We start from the raw sequence: 16,526 nt of genomic DNA on the forward strand, positions 1-16,526 counted from the left end.
ACGGCAACCGTGATAAATAATCAGCAGTTAAATTTTTTTTCCCAGGAACATACCCAACTGTAAAATTATATTCTTGAAGTGTTGAGGCCAAACGGGCAATTCTGGCCGTGGAGTTCCATCCTCCTCCAGCTGACAGTATATGAACAAGTGGTTTGTGGTCTGTCCTGAGTAAAAATTTGCTGCCCCACATAAATTCTATAATGGTCAACTGCCCATACACACGCAAGCAATTCCCGCTCAATGACTGCATATTTGCGTTCAGTTTCATTCAGAGTTCTTGAAGAAAACGCCACATTCCATTCATATTTACCATCCCTTTGAGATAACACAGCGCCCAAACCATATAAGCTGGCATCAACTGTTATAATGCATTCTCTTCTCATGCGAAAAGGTTTTAATGTGGGAGCATTAATGATATCATTTTTGATAGCTGCAAAAGCTTTTTGTGGTTCATCCCTCCATTCATAGGTAACTTTCTGTCTTAATAACATTCTCAAGGGCTCCATTTTAGTAGCAACATTTTCTACAAATTTACTGTAGTACTCACACATACCTGAAAATGATAATAACTGGTCTTTGTTTATGGGAGCTGGGGCATTTAAAATGGCTTCAACATTAGATCTCTTAGGTATCAAACCTTCACCTGATAAAGTATGCCCTAAGTATTCAACAGATGCTTTGAATAACTTACATTTGTGCGCCTTAAGAGTAAGGCCACTATTCTCAAACCTCTTGCATACTTCGTTGAAATGCGATTCATGCTCTACTACATTTTTAGAGAATATTAAAATGTCATCTTGACAGCATTTGACGTAGGTGTCAATATCTCTGAAACATTACTCTTTGAAAAACCGAGGCTGCTGATGCCAGCCCAAAAGGCATTCTCTTGTATTGGAAAAGACCTAGAGGGGTGATAAAGGCAGTGAATTTTTTTGATTCATCTGTAAGTTCAATTTGGTGATAAGCAGACCTTAGATCCAACGTAGAGAATATTTGCGCACCATCAAATAATGAAACCAGTTCATTGATGTTGGGGAGAGGGTGGCAATCTATCACAATATTAGAGTTTAACGCCCTTAAATCAACACACACACGCAACTTTTGGTCAGGTTTGCGTACCAAAACAATGAGTGAAACCCACTCAGAGGATTCGATGGGCTCAATGATATTCTCATCTAATAAATCTTTAAGCATCTCTTTGAGTTCATCTCGAACGTTAATAGGAACTCCCCTCAATTTCTGTTTAATAGGACTAGCATTCAACACAATTTTATGTGAGAAATGTTTTAATTTTCCCAGTTTATCACAGAAAACGTTGTCATATCTCTTTCTAAGTTTTCCATCTCTATGTTAAGTGTGGCCACTTCTAAATCATCACACAGAGAAACTGGGTTTTCAGCTCGTGGATTGAGGGTTATACCTAACTTCCACTGGTCTCGCCATCCTAGAACATTTACGCCTTTTACAGCGATGTACAATTTAATATAAGAAGGCCTTCCCTTAAAGTGCAGTGAAACATGGAAAAAAAACCCTCCATATCAATTTTCGAACCATCGAAACTTTCAGCATGAATGTCAGATTGTTGTAAGTCATTATAATCACATACATTTAGCAACTTTTCTTGGAAGTACTGTAAAGTGAGGATAGTCCATGGTGATCCTGAGTCTACCATGAGATTTAAAACCACACCACAAATTTGAAAAGTACGTTTAGGAGAACTCATGAGATTTTCTTTTTCTGGTCCGTTATGTAAAATTGACACCACATGACCTCTATTATGTTCCTGAACATCACTTATACTGGTAACCTTGTTTGCATCCGAACTACTAGAAGCAACTGTGAGTGCATGGTTATTGTAACGTCTGTCCTTGCACACATTGCTGAAGTGTCCCATTCTGCCGCATATTTTACATTCCCTATTTATCGCAGGACCTCCTTGGAAAGAAGCAACATGAGATCTGCTTCCACATCTGTAACATGCAATAAACTTAGTGGATGAGTCATATTTTTTATTGATGCTATATTTAGATTGAAATTTTCCTTGCTGAGTATCAGACTTAAGTTCATTTTTTGGTTTAACAACACAAATTTCCTGTTCTGTAGTAGGTTTATTTGAATTAGAATTCACAACAACCATCCATTTCTCCGACAGTTCAGTGGATTTTGCTATAGCGATCGCTTTATCAAGTTTGGGATTACCCATGACCCATAACTTTTCTTGAATCTTTTTATTCTTGACATGGACAATAATTTGATCGCGTATCATTTCATCTGTGATATTTCCAAAATTACAATGTAAACTCAACGACCTCAAAAAATGACGCGCATAAATTCTATAATGAGGTGAGGTAATGCGTGGGCGGTAACATTTGAATGAGGCTAGTGAAAATGACGATTCACTCACCGCTACCGCTGCTGTTAATCACACCTTTACCTCCAAAATTTTGCAAACATCAACACACAAGGTCCATTAAGCTCATGTTACGATAATTTCACCGAAGTAAGCGTTCATGGTCCAATGAGGTTTCACCTCTTTTCCTCCTCAAACGAAAGACAACCTACTCCCTTTTTTCTTTCCGTGGGTTACTCTCCGCTCCCGTGCTGAGTAAAGGCAGGAGTAATCGTCGCCAATATTAAGGTCCAATAAATCCAGGAATCTTCATGAATAGAAGTTAATTTTATTCCAGCACGGCTAGAGGCATCCGCTTAAGTTGAAGGACAGATACAACTGCCTCAACCAAGTGGAACCATACATTAAGAGAATTCCAAGAGAACTTGGAACACATATGAAAGGTACACATGTCGCACGCACTTAAAGGGACAAGGAAGAGCTTACAAGCTATGCATCTACATATACTGAATGGAATGTAACACTTGCATTGCCCTCCGAGATCAGGACGTGGTCGGACAGGTTGCCCCGATGTTGAGCCCACTGGAACTTCAGGTCCCACTGCAGAGCCCGCATCCGCCACCTGGCGTGATGTAGCAGCAGGATGCAGGAGGGCATCAGACCCAGCAGCCACAGCACCAACCTGACCGACACTCGGGAAAAAGGCTGAAAGATCGGAATCAGAGCCTGAATATCCCGAACCCGCTGTTCAGGGGATAGACCCGAAACTGCGCCTAGTCCAGAACCGCTCTGATGAAAAGGAGCTTCTGGTAGGGACTCAGATGCGACTTCGGCACGTTGATGGAGAACCCCAGCAAATGCAGGAGGTCGGCCGTAGTCTGGAGGTGGGAGATGACTGCCTGGGGCGAGCCCGCCTTCAACAACCAGTCGTCAAGATAGGTAAAGACTGGAACCCCTAATCTGCGCAGATGAGCTGCGACCACCGCCATCACTTTTGTGAACACCCGAAGGGCACTGGTGAGGCCGAAGGGGAGCACGGTAAACTGAAAGTGCTCGTGGCCTACCGTGAACCGCAGATAACGCCGGTGGGCCGGCAGGACAGGGATGTGGAAATATGCGTCCTGCAAGTCCAACGCTACCATCCAGCCTCCAGGGTCGAGGGCAGCCAGAACCTGAGCGTAGGTGAGCATCTTGAACTTCCCCTTCCGGAGGAAGGCGTTGATGCTCCTGAGGTCCAAGATAGGGCGTAGATGAATTGCTCATCCATCGACGCCGGGCGGCGCCGCTCCGACATCGGACCCGGACTGAAACTGGGGACGACGTCGTCCGAAGACAGCACGGCACCATAGAGGTCGGCGCCGGCGGAGGAGTCGTAAGGTCAACCGATGTCGACCAGGATCCAGGCCTGGATCCCACGGGGGCCTGCGGCGTCGGGATCGATGTCGACGACGGCACCCGGGCCTGAGCCGCCGGTTCGCTAGGCCTCCCAGTCGGACCTGCGGGCCCGGAAGCACGCTGGCAGGCCTCGACGGCAGAGCGAGACTCCTCCTGGCCACGAGAAAGTCCTGGATCTCGCCCGGAGTCGCATTAGGCCCAGGGAACGGAGGGTATGGGGCCGGATGCGACTCCTGCGGCTCCAACGGAGCCGCTCGGGTGGCGCCACCCGAACCCTCAGCCGAGTCACGCGACCGGCGAGGGGAGTCAGAAGAGTGATGCCGCTTCTTTGACGACTTCTTACTGTGCCTTGACTTACCTGAATGCGAGAACTGCAAACCCGACGAGCGGTGATGGCTGCGGCTCCGCGACCGGTCCCTCGACCTCCTCCTCGACCGGGACCTTGAGCCGACTGCCGGATCTTGAGGAGGTTGCGGGACCGCTCCCGCCTAGCCTTCGAGGTCAAGACCCGGCAGTCGGGGCACGGCTTGGCATCATGGTCAGCCCCAAGGCAGTAGAGACACCGACGGTGGTGATCCGTAACCGACATCAGTCGGTGACAGGCGTCGCACGGCTTGAACCTGGGCATCCCTACCGGCACCAGGAGTCGAGGTCGACTCAAAAGAGGAACCAAAAAAGTTCAAAAATGTTAGTCAAAACGTGACTAAAGGGTATGCTCTTCCCGGATCTGCGTTTACTGGCGCGGAAAAAAGAAGAACTGACGTCAGCGCGCAAGGGCGTTGTCTAAGTACTCCGACGACATCATCCCGGCGATCACGACGTCGACGACAGACGCGGAACCGCAGACGACGCCTAGCGACGTGCAAGGGTATTGCTGACAAAAAATCTTTCCGGATCCAGCCTGACGCCTGGGGATATTCTAAGGTAAGGAATCTAACTAACGTGTTTCTTTCAGATTGGAGTCTTAAAGAAAATACCACAGAGATGGAACTCTGTATAGATTACATCGGCACGATGAGACGTCTAAAGTTGGCTTGGATAGTATTCTCTGTTAAGAGTGGTTTACCTGCATTCATTAAAGATGAGTGATGGGGTAGCCTTTATATGAAAACGTGAATGCTATTTATGAAAACCACTGGCTAAGCACAAATATAACCTTTCAGGTAAAATAAATCACAAAACAAAATCGCTGCTGTACATAATATGCTTTATTACAAAAGTAAATGCATGAATCTAACTGACAAAATTCTCACCTAGTCACTAAATGTCTGAAGGGTAAAATTCTAGCAGCTTATTATTGTCCCTGAGAATAGTGTTCATAATTTGCCTTAAGCACAAATTCGAAGTAGGGATTGGATCTCAGGTTTCCAAGTTCCTCTGCTTGTAACACGTCTTTCACTTCTGGCAGATAATCTTTAAGGACAACCCCTGCAACATAAAAACACATTGTATGTAGATTACATACATATTAACACACAAAAGATAAACATTTGGGCAAGCTGCCTGACACAATGGTAAGTAATATGACAAAGATAAGACGTCATTCAACTCAAAAAGTGACGGTGCACAGTGCTCAAAAAAGGGTGCAGAGATCGGTACAACAATGACAGCTACTACCCAGAGTGTTTATGACCGGGTAGCATGGGATGGAAAGTACAGCAGACAAACTTTCTAAGGCAGGAGTGTCTTACATGTGATTATAGCTATGATTAGAAAATATCTAACCCTTCAAACGTGCTGAAAACCTAAACATACAAGCATGCATAGGACCAAGGATTGGGGTTATATGTAATGACACACCCATCCCGGACTACAATAGTGGACTGAGCTACACTAACTAGCTTGGATTTGAATGCACACAGTGTGGGCCACCCACAAATGCCAACAACTCGACCCGAAAGTGGCAAATCCAGTATGTCTCGGCATTTAAATGCTGAGCTACTGACTTTGCCATGGCTTTTTTTACAATCGTATGCATGTGGATATCTGAAGGCGCACACACATGCATGCAATGGTGATTTCGGAATAGATTTCCTAATTAGGAAAACCCATCCCAAGATACCAACCAGAGTTGAAACGCAAGCACACGTGGCGTGAACCTGTATCTTGAAGCTGATGGCCATTTAATCTGCCAACCTAACATGATGGGAACCCATGTTAGATCAGTAACTTGAATATGAAAAACAGAAAGGAAAAAAAGGCATATAAAGTGTGAAAGTGGTTTAGAGCTGCTAGGCAATGCTTTACAGCCCTCTTAAAAATAACATTATATATACACATCAGAGCCAACCAACAACAGAAAGTCACTGTGAGGACTTGTAGAGCAGGTGCCACCCAATGGAGAAGGCCGCCACTTCCCCCACATACATACAAAAAGGGTCTCATGGTGTTTTGCTTATATGAGGTTATTGGAAAACCATGTACCACGTTTGTCTTTCCTCTATGTCCATGTTTACAAAAGGTGCCTATCAGGAAATGATCTAAGGTCATGAGCAAGGTTTTCGCCCAAATGCTTGGACCTTTTATGTGGTACATGTTTTTTCAATAAATTCACATAAGCAACAGAACGTTGCACCTGTTTGCCGCCACTACTAAACTGAAGTTAGGATTGTCTTTGTTATACCACCTTAAAATTCATTAAAAATACCCTTAATGAAACATATGCAAATACAAATGTTGTAAAACATCATAAAGATGAGAATTCATCATATCATCATCAAAAAAACTTTATTTCGGCCAGTGTGGCCATGAAAGCACAAATTAAATACAATACATTACATTTAACTCAATAACATTAACCGTTCCACTGGGAGAGGCACCAATTAAAGGTGTTAAATTGAAATCGTGTTACATAGTCCTCTCCAAAGTCCCGCTTGCTCGCCCCAAAGCCCAGGACTGTTAGTTGCGTGAGGGAATCATAAAGTGCATGTGCGGTATGCAGGGAATCTGGAGGCATTTGCATTATTTGAAAAATTCAATATAACAAAATGCCTGTATGCTAGTAAAAGGAAACCATTTCGGTGAACTCAAAGAACTCTATGCTGTGTGCACATTCTATAGAATGAATATTTAGGCAGCTTGTGCATTTTTGCATTGCTTAAAAATTCTTAAGAGATTATTTTCAGTAAAGTGCCTGTGCAGTACATCAGAATCAAATAATTTTTTTAAATTGTTCTGAAACCGTAGTCAATAAAGTGCATGTGCAAATCCTAGGCGACTCCAAGGCCATTACCATGGCAAGGACATTGCACAGGAGGGGGCACCAAATGGGTCATTAGAAGTTTAAATTTACAATCATGTTACCAGATCATCTAAGATGCCCCGCTAACTCACCTCACAGCCCAGAGCTATTATTTGAATGGGGGAATCATAAAGTGCATGTGCATTGTACAGGCAATCTAGAAGCTATTGCATTAATTTGAAAGAATACATTTAGTAGGATGCCTATACATGAACAATAGATGGCCATTTGGACGGACGGTCCAAACTCTATTCTAAGTAAACATTCTATAGAATAAGTACTTAGGCAACTATGAACTTTTACGTTGATAATAAAATCATAAGGAAATATTTTCTGTAAAATATTTGTGCATTACATCTGAAGTGCATTACATCTGAAGTTTTTACATTGCTCTGGAACCATAAGCTGTAAAGTGCGTGTGCAGAACCTAGATAGCAACAAGGCCATTGCGATAGACCCATTCTACCGATTCCATTACAGTCAAGGTGGCCCTCATCTAGCATCATAGGACAATCCTATTAAGGAGAATAAAGAAGACTATGTAGAACATTATATATATAAAAAAAAAAAATTAAAAAGGTCCTGGAATAATTTCTTGTAGTTTAAATATATATCACAGATAAGACAGTAATCTGGGCCGATTATAAAAGGTATAAAACAGTACATTGCCCAGAACTAGGGGGTCTTCTTTAGAATGGCACTGCGAGTGCACCACATTGAGAATAAGAACCGTGCAAGGAAAAAACGATGGGTGGATATGTGTCATATTTCAATAGCCTATAAACCTCTCCACAGTGTCTGGATGCCAAATTACTGCATAACTGGAGGAGCCATCGAGTCCTTGCCCTTTTATATTCCTGACAGAAAAATATCAAATGAGTGTCTGTACCCTCTATGTTGTTACAAGCTGAGCAGCCCAAAGCGGGTGAGTCCGCCCACTTGCTGGTAAATGCATACAACGGGAGCACCCCATGTCTGAACTGTAAGTACAATTTCTTGGCCAAGAATGGCTGGATATCGTCCAAAGCCAGTTCTAGTCTATAATGTGCTTTTACTTCTAAAAACTTGAGTGTTAATCGGCCGACTAAGGGGCTCCCTAGTACCCGAGTTAGTTTGTGCTCCCTATAACTCTCCATCAGGACCTTCCTAGGAGTAACAAGGGAGGTTTCCTCTGGGTTAGACCACAGGTTGCCTCTCCCCATGGCGACACAGGTATTCCTAATGTGTGCCAGCCAGGCAAGTTTGCCCGCACCCTGAAGACTCAGCCCTTCACTCAGCTCCTCCCTATATGCGGCCAGTTCAGGAGTGCTCCACAGGTGCCGCCAAAATAAAAGGGGTCTAAGGGCGGCTTCATCCGCAATTGGTCTAATCCCCAGGTCCATTCTAAGTGGCGTCAATGGGAAGCTAGAGGGAAGACCCAACAGTTGCCTAGCAAAGGAGTTCTTGATGCTCACTAGGGAGCCCAGGGGACGATGACCCCAGATTTCGGCACCGTACAGGGCAGCACCCCTGGCTTGTACTTTATATATTCCCACTGCCCGGCCTATGGATTTATGGGTGCAGCTCCGAAGTACCTTTGTTAGCCCCCCCCCCGTTGTCTGTGCCAGCTTTAGGCTTGCTATCTGTATTTGAGCACCCCAGTCCAATTTTTTTGTGAGCGTGATCAAGAGGTACTCCAAGTTGGACACCCTCTCTAGCAGGTTCCCATCTAGACGGAGATTGGGCCGGGTACTATTGTTTGCATTGACCACCATATACTTGTTTTTTTGCAGGTTGAGCTCCAAACCCCTTTTCCTACTAAAGGCACTAAGATCTTTAGATTCCCATAGGTGATTTAGAGAGGAGGAGGAGGGTGTCATCCGCAAACATCATCGCAGGTATTTTGCTATTTGGAAGCCTGGGGGCGTCGATGTCATTCCCTGCAATCAATGACTCTAGTAAGCCATTGATAAAGAGGCAAAAAAGTGTTGGGCCAGGACACAGTCTTGGCGTACACCTCTTTCCACTGGCAGCGGGCGGTTATTTCACAATTTTTGCCAAACCTAATTTGGGCATGATTGCCTTCATGGAGGCGTTCCAATTGGTGGCAGAGATATGGTGGAACACCCATCTCTAATAGGAGTGCCCATAGTTTTCCTCTCGAGACCAGGTCAAATGCGGACTTAAGGTCCACAAAAATTAAATAGAGGCTGCCAACTTCTATAAGAACAGATTTCCAGAATGGCATTTGTAATCTGACGTGGTCAATTGTTGGTATCTTTGCTCTAATCCCAGCTTGGAGGGGACTAAGAACATAATGCTCATCCATCCAACTCTCCAGGGACCAAGGAGAACGCGATCAAATATTTTTTGACTGACATCAGTGAGACTGATTGGGCGGTACTTAACAGGGAAAAGCGGAGAACCCTTTTTGAAGGTGGGTATGATTTCGGCTCCTGCCCAAGTGTTGGGATCGCCATTCCCTGGAGAATGGCGTTGAACAAAGACCACAAGTAAAGAGCCCAGATAGCGGGTTCAGAACAAAAAAGATCTCCAGGGATCTTGTCGAGCCCTGGGGCCTTAGATGGTGTGATCCTACCTATTACAACTATTATCTCTTTGAGGGTAATAGGGGGGGCAGTTGGTAAGGTTGTCTCATATGGCGTGCACGTATTATCCACTGGCCCCCTCTAATCCACCCCCCTTACGTACAGAGATTCAAAATGTGCCTTCCATTCGTTCTCCTCCATGTTGGGTTCTATGGCCCATATGCCTTCCTGGGATCCCGTGTTAACCACATTCCAAAAAGACTTCATGTCATGCAAACTTAAGGCACTTCTCAGGGTGTCCCATTTCAGGGTTTTCCCAACTTCTTTTTGCATTCATGGTGACTTTTTTGTGAGATGCCCTTTTCTCTCTGATTAATGCCCTGTCATTATGTTTAATTGCAGCAATGAGATCTGCCTTAGCCATCGGCAGCTATCATGGTACCATGGGTGTCGAGAATTTTTAGCACCCCTAGATGTTTTATTGGGGTTGAAAATATTAGCCATAGTGGTTCATAGATTTTGATGATTATTATAGATTTCGGGGAGAGAATTTGGGATCCCATTATTCAAGGTGAGTTGTTTCACTGTTATAAGAAAAGGGATGATTGTTTGGTATAATGAGGCCAGCTTTTCTTGGGATTGGCAAAGATCGCCCCATCATACTCTGCTCCTGCAGTTGCTCAATTTTAATCTAGGATCAGAAGATGATGATGTTTCAGGTGCATTCTTGTCACCCTGTGGGATTGCCTCTAATATAAGAGCGTTATGGTCACTGTCAAAGCGGGACGTGATCTTAAAGTCTAGCACCCTATGCCAGGATTTTGTATCTACCAGAATATAATCTATGATAGATGTTTGCCCCGGTCTGTTAAAGGTGTGGTGCCCCGGTGTGGCGGATTTGGTGCGACCATTGCACGCTCTTAATAGAAGTTCATTGTAAGGGTGTTCATCTGCACAGCTATTGGAGACAACGCCTGAGCTGGGGGAATATTGGGCTCTGGAATGGCCCCATAGAGATCCTCATTGCTTGGGTTTCCTGTGGTCAGGCCATTCAGTGGTTCAAACTGACAGTTAAAATCCTAGCCTGTGATGACCCAGAAGTTATCTGGAATTGTCAGGATTAGGGCGGTCAGTTGGTCAAGAGTTGGTGATTCTTGGCCATAACGGACCGGACGCGAGTAAACATTTATCAGGGCAATTCTGATCTTTGTAGGGAAGGTCAGGAAAATACTAAGAATGTTGCGTGATGGTGTCTCTATCTGTTTCACAACACAGCCCAGATGGACACCAACCCAAATGCAGAGACCCGCCGATGGCCTGCCCCTACCGACACTAGTAGCTGTTATGCTAAATGAGGCATAACCCACTCTGTGTTTGTCCGCCATGGCTCATGTTTCCTGAAACATGCAGATCTTGTGTTGTGCTATGAATGACCCTCATTCTGGGTTAGTCAGTTTGGAGGTGAGACCTGCCATGCTCCAAGAAATGAGCTGCAACTTGGGAGGGCCCATGGGAGGTTCTGAGATAGGTAGCTGAACGCTGTGCTTCGCTGCGTGACCTTGAGGCAGTGGGTTTGTCACCTCCAACCCAACCGTCTGTGTGCCATTGCTGATGTCAGGGTGGGCAGCTGTGTTATCAGGGGGGTTTGCGGTCACCATCTGTTGGTGGTTAGATGCCCGTGCGACCTCCTGGGGATGATCGGGGAGAATTTGGATGTTAGGGACTGCCTTCCAACCTCTGTTTTCTGCTCCACTCTCTCCCTCCACCTGGACGATAGGCTCTTCCCCATTCTGCTTGGGAAACCCATGCCCCTGTGTGGACGACCCCTGTTGAGTTAAGCCCCCACGGGCTCCCATAGTGAGTCGGAGCTCCCGTGAGGGTTCCCCGTGCGTACGAGTCAATCCACTGATTCGAGAGGGTCGAATCTATTAGAGAGAGGAAAGTTATAGAGTAGTGGGCTGGGTCGATTGTGTCCCAGATTAGGGTGTTGCTTAGTCAGATTCCATACCACCTTCTTGTAGCCATCCTGCCTTCTATTGAATGGGTTGAGGCCTGGGGGGTAAAAATAGCCCAATGGAAGGGACCCAATGCCCTTATCTACCCTTTGAAGGTCTCCATCTAGAAGTGCTTGTTCAACCGTTGGGGTCCTGAAAATGATCACAACATAGTCCCCTGGAACATCTTTCAGCTTCCAGCCCACCCATCCCACCCTACGTGTCATCAGTATTTCATCTGCGTTCTTATAAGAAAATTGTCAATAATTGGCTAGCCAAAATATACATTTATTTTTAAGTGCCGAGTGGGATTCCCTAAAGCCCTCATTCAGCTCTGGAACACCAGTTAGAATCATTACGTATGGTGTTGAGGCCGGGGGTAGGTTGATGCGTGGCAGGGTGGAACTGGTTTCATTGTTTTCTTGTTGTGGGGCAGACTTCGCACCACCTCTATAATTGAACCCCTGTGAAAAATGTTCACTAGCCAGTGACCTTACTGTCTGGTACCTGCGGTTTCTCCCTGCCTCTGGCCCTTGAGATTGCCCCTGACTGTCAACAGTGTCATCTATCCTTGGTCTAGTTAGGCTGCTCTGCCGTTTACTTACTCCCTCCTGGCTAATGTGTTAATGGGTTGAGATGAGGGTCGTGTTGCTTGTCACTGTGGGTTCCAACCGGGTGGTGGAAGAGGTTGTCTGTACTTTCGAATAAATTACATGCTCATTCCCCCTTAAGATTGCCTCAGTTTTACCAAACCAGCTTTCAACCAAGGATGCAAGCTTGTCTACCCGCTCCATCAGATTATTAAATTCATCCTTTACAATATCCCTCATTTGGTCCTGGAAGTCCATCATCAATTTGTTTACCCAGGATGGCTGCTCTATAAATCCTTTATAGAAAGTCCCCATCTCAACCTCTCCCAAGTCATCAATCGCCCTATGGTCTGCGGAGCTCTTGTTGTGTTTGGACCCCGCGCTTACTGTGGGTTTGCATTTGTATTTTCGTGCTGGACCAGGATGGACAGATTCCTGATGCTGGTTGCAGCTGGGTGGCTCGTGATCCATTGCGCGTGACCTTAGGTGAGGTAAAGGAGAGTTCGCGACCAGGACTGGTGGAGAGGATGAGGCATTCTGGTTAAGAAGGGGTACAGCTAGATCTGTGCTCAGAGACAGGCGCCTTTCAGTCAGTTCAATTTCCGTATCCACTGCTCCTAGTGCCCACTGGAGCATCCTGTCAGTTGAAGTTTGCTGACTGGGCGTTGAAATTTGTGGGTGTTGCGGTTGTTTTTTCCCCACACAGGTGCGCTTTCCTATGTTTGCAGGTGGAGCCCAAGGATAAACTTGCAAACTTTTTAGCCGTAGTCAGACCGCTCACTGGCCCAGCTATAAGTGTCCAACCTCAGCTGATAGGATTAAAAGGGGAGATTAGGTCCGTAGTGAGCAGGATAGGCAGCAACCCTCAAACAGTGATAAAGAACTTCTAGGTACTTCAGTACGATAGAGCTCTACAGAGTAACAAAAAGTGAGGGATAGCTCTGACCTTTGCTCCGGGGATCAGAGATGCCTGCCTTAGGGGGATGGCCCTGCCTCCTACGGGCTCCTCCGGGCGCGGACGGGCCCGCCAGCGCATCTCACACTGCGGGAGCCTGGGGCCGGTTTTATGCGCCTTCGGGCGGGGGAGATGCGTGCTGCTTTAGCGCCTCCAGGCGCGTGGAACTCTGGGGGGTGGAGTCCCCGTGGTTGTGAGCAGGCAAGGGCAGGAAACAACGTTGGAGGGCTCCCGCAGTGCGGGAGCCTGGGGCTGGTTTTATGCACCTCCTGGCGCGGGAGATGCGTGCTGCTTCAGCGCCTCCAGGCGGGTGAAAGCCTGGGGGATGGAACCCTCGGTGGTTGTGAGCAGGCAAGGGCAGGAAACAACTGCAACGTTGACAGATGATTGTGGCTGTAGTATAGTTTGATCAGTTGTTTTTGTTCAATTATATTTAACTTTTCGGTGTTATTTATTGGAGTACATATTGTGAGGTCATAAGCATTGCATTTGGTGTGCAATTTATGGGTTGCATGGCTGTTGTGTGAGATTCTGATCCTAACCATAGCTGGTAAATTTTAGTGGCCAACACCCACTGTGCAGCTCTCATGGAGAGGTGGGGGGACGTGGGGAGGTGATGGCAGGTTTTATCAAAACACCACAGATGAAATTGCTGAAGCACTTTCTGACCAAACCTCATCTCATCTTTAGCCTCTCCATCCGGCCAACAATGCTTGTGAAAGCATAAAATGTTAAAATGTGGCAAAAAACACAAATCACCTACAGAGACACTCCTCAGTTTGAGTGACAAGAGGCGCAGAACCCGTTGCAGAATAAGCACTCGTTTGTTTTGATTGAGCCTTTAGTATTTGGCAGCACAAGTTGATGCACAGAATAATGTGCCAGGAAGCATAAGTTTGTTTGCTCATTAATTCACCCATTTCATACAGAGGAATCAATAATTAATTGCCTTGCTAAAGGGAATTTTCTCCTAGAAAGATATACGACATATCACTTTTAGGATTTAAGCAGGCTGAACAATGTCTTGCCTTTGCCTTACGAGTAGATGGTAAAAAGACCAAAAGAAGGACTTTCTGGTTAAGTTGAAACTCCTAAATTACACTCATCAGGACAGAGGGTTTCACACGGAACACGGCCTTTTCTAATAAAAACATGAGGAAAGAAGGGTCTACACACAACGTTTGCTATTAGTTTGTCCTTCTAACCAAAATAAAAAATACCAATAATATAATCCTTAGGTTCAGAAACTTAAGGTTCAGAATTAAGGTAACTCGAAGGATAAGTCATAAAAATGTCAACAATACGTTAAGGTTGCAAACATGGATAGGTGTTTTGGTGAAAAGAATTCAAATATTTCAAAAACTTGAAAACTAATTTCATTTTAAAGACCTTCCAGGAGAACAAGCAAAGACGGAAACTGTAGCTAGGTAACATTTTCCCTGTAATGTTAAAGCCATCACTAACCAGGGAAATGCCAAACCTGCTGTCCACACTAAGTTGTCCAACCTCTTGATTCATGATCTGTGGGTGTGGGGATGTAAATTAGAAAAGGCATTGGATATAGAAGCCTCCTAAGGTATATTAGTAGGACAGACTCGGTTAATTAACCAGGGGGCTCAGAAATCTCCATCAGCCTGTGAGAAATACACTTAAGATCTAATCTGAATATGCTTCTCTAAGAGGCCTCTCTCGCCACAGTGGCAAAGTAGTTTTCCTTCTCTAAGGGCTGTGATTGACGATTAATAAAGAGTTGCTTAGGTTAAGTCTTCAAAACACTGATGTTCTGCCAATCCCAAAAGAACGATAAACGCATTTAGTGGAGTGCGTGTGGGCAATGCTTCAACAAGCAGTTCTTTGTTGCTTTTGGTCAGCCTCATTTTGGAAAGCAATTTCTAAAATGGAACTTGCTAGGTTGATTATCAGATGCATTCAAGTTTGTTATGCCAAACCCAAATGTATGCACACAACACTCAATGCCTAGGGCATAGGTACATTCAACTTGAAAGAAGAGAGCCAATATGGCTTTCCTGGGTAACATTCCACTTGCAAACATCTGTAAAGCTGTGGCATGATCTACTATCCACAGATTCAATAGGCCTTACAGTGAGGACCTTAATGACTGACCTGAAGCCTAAATCAGGGAAACCGTACTAAAATCTTTATTCCAAATGTCTATCGCTGCCGCTCGCAAGTTATTTTTTTAGGGGGGATGGGTACAGCTCCACAGTCTATGCACAGCAAATGATCTGCACATGCTGCCAATGGAAAACATCATTACCTGTAAAAATCAGATCACAGCTTGTTGTTCTGTAGATTTACCTGCACCCACCCACCTCCCCGAATGCAAGATCCTAGTGAGACGTTTAATATTTTGGAACATACATTTTTCTCTACCAGCACAGCCGCTTTTCTAGTTTACATCTCTACAACTACTTATGCTGTCCCAAACGGAGAAAACACAACATAAGCTGAAGTCTTTATTTGGTGCATTGTATGCTTCGGGTGACGTACCACATGTCATCACAGTACAAAAAAATATTTTTCAAAGAAACACAACTTGAAACATTTGCAGAACATGTGAACCTACAGCACAACAAGCTGCAAAGCACAAGTTACTTACCTTCGGTAACGATATATCTGTAAGAAACATTAGTTAGTTATAGATTCCTTACCTTCGAATTATCCGCAGGCGCTAGACTGGATCCGGAAAGATTTTTCATCAGCAGTACCTTTGCGCGTCGGAAGGTGGCATCTGTCGGCTCCGCGTTCGTCGCCCGTGTCGTGGTCGCTGGGATGATACCGCGGCAGCTACTTAGACGCTGCACTCGCGTGCTGACGTCAATTCTGTACACAACTTTCCCGCCAGTAACGCAGAGCCATGCAAGACACTGACCATTGATGCACAAAACTAGGGCCCTGAAAGGATATCCTTAACCCTAGAAATCAGTTCGCAGAACGGGGAGGATGGGTGGGGCGGTAAGGAATCTATAACTAACTAATGTTTCTTACAAATATGTCGTTACCGGAGGTAAGTAACTTGTGCATCTGAAAGAAACAGGTTAGTTATAGATTCCTTACCTTAGAATAGATACCCCAGCAATACCAAGCCCGGCAGGGGGTCTGCGAACCAAGATCACACCAGAAAATCCTGGAGAACAGAACGTCCAAAGAAGCCGTCTCTCCGGACTTGGCTGTCCAGGCAGTAGTGTTGCCCACGTGGCCGCCTGACAGATGTCATTCAGAGGCACTCCTCTTCCCAAGGCAGAAGTGGCTGCCGTCACCCTGGTGGAGTGAGCGAGTAGCCCGATTGGAGGCTCCTTTTTAGCTAGAGAGTAACAAGCCTTAATACACAACACAACCAATCGAGAAATGGTGCATTTGTGTACGGCCTGACCCTTCTTTGCTCCCACGTAGCCAACAAAAAATTGATCATCCACCCAGAACTGTTTTGTGCGATCCAGATAGAAGGAGAG

The 16,526-nt window shown here is 45.4% G+C and overlaps 1 protein-coding gene across 1 annotated transcript in view; it reads right to left on the reverse strand.

Moving 5' to 3' along the window:
* Window positions 1-4,935: 4,935 nt before the first annotated feature.
* Window positions 4,936-16,526, reverse strand: part of NUP133 (nucleoporin 133) — a 1,584,091-nt gene continuing 1,572,500 nt past the window's right edge. Inside the window, exon 26 of the mRNA XM_085611954.1 lies at window positions 4,936-5,173. Within this exon, the coding sequence (XP_085468080.1) occupies window positions 5,040-5,173 (134 nt within the window). The 3' untranslated portion in view covers window positions 4,936-5,039. The remainder of the gene's footprint in view (window positions 5,174-16,526) is intronic.

This window comes from Triturus cristatus, chromosome 6 (assembly GCF_964204655.1).
Source record: "Triturus cristatus chromosome 6, aTriCri1.1, whole genome shotgun sequence".
NCBI lineage: Eukaryota > Metazoa > Chordata > Amphibia > Caudata > Salamandridae > Triturus > Triturus cristatus.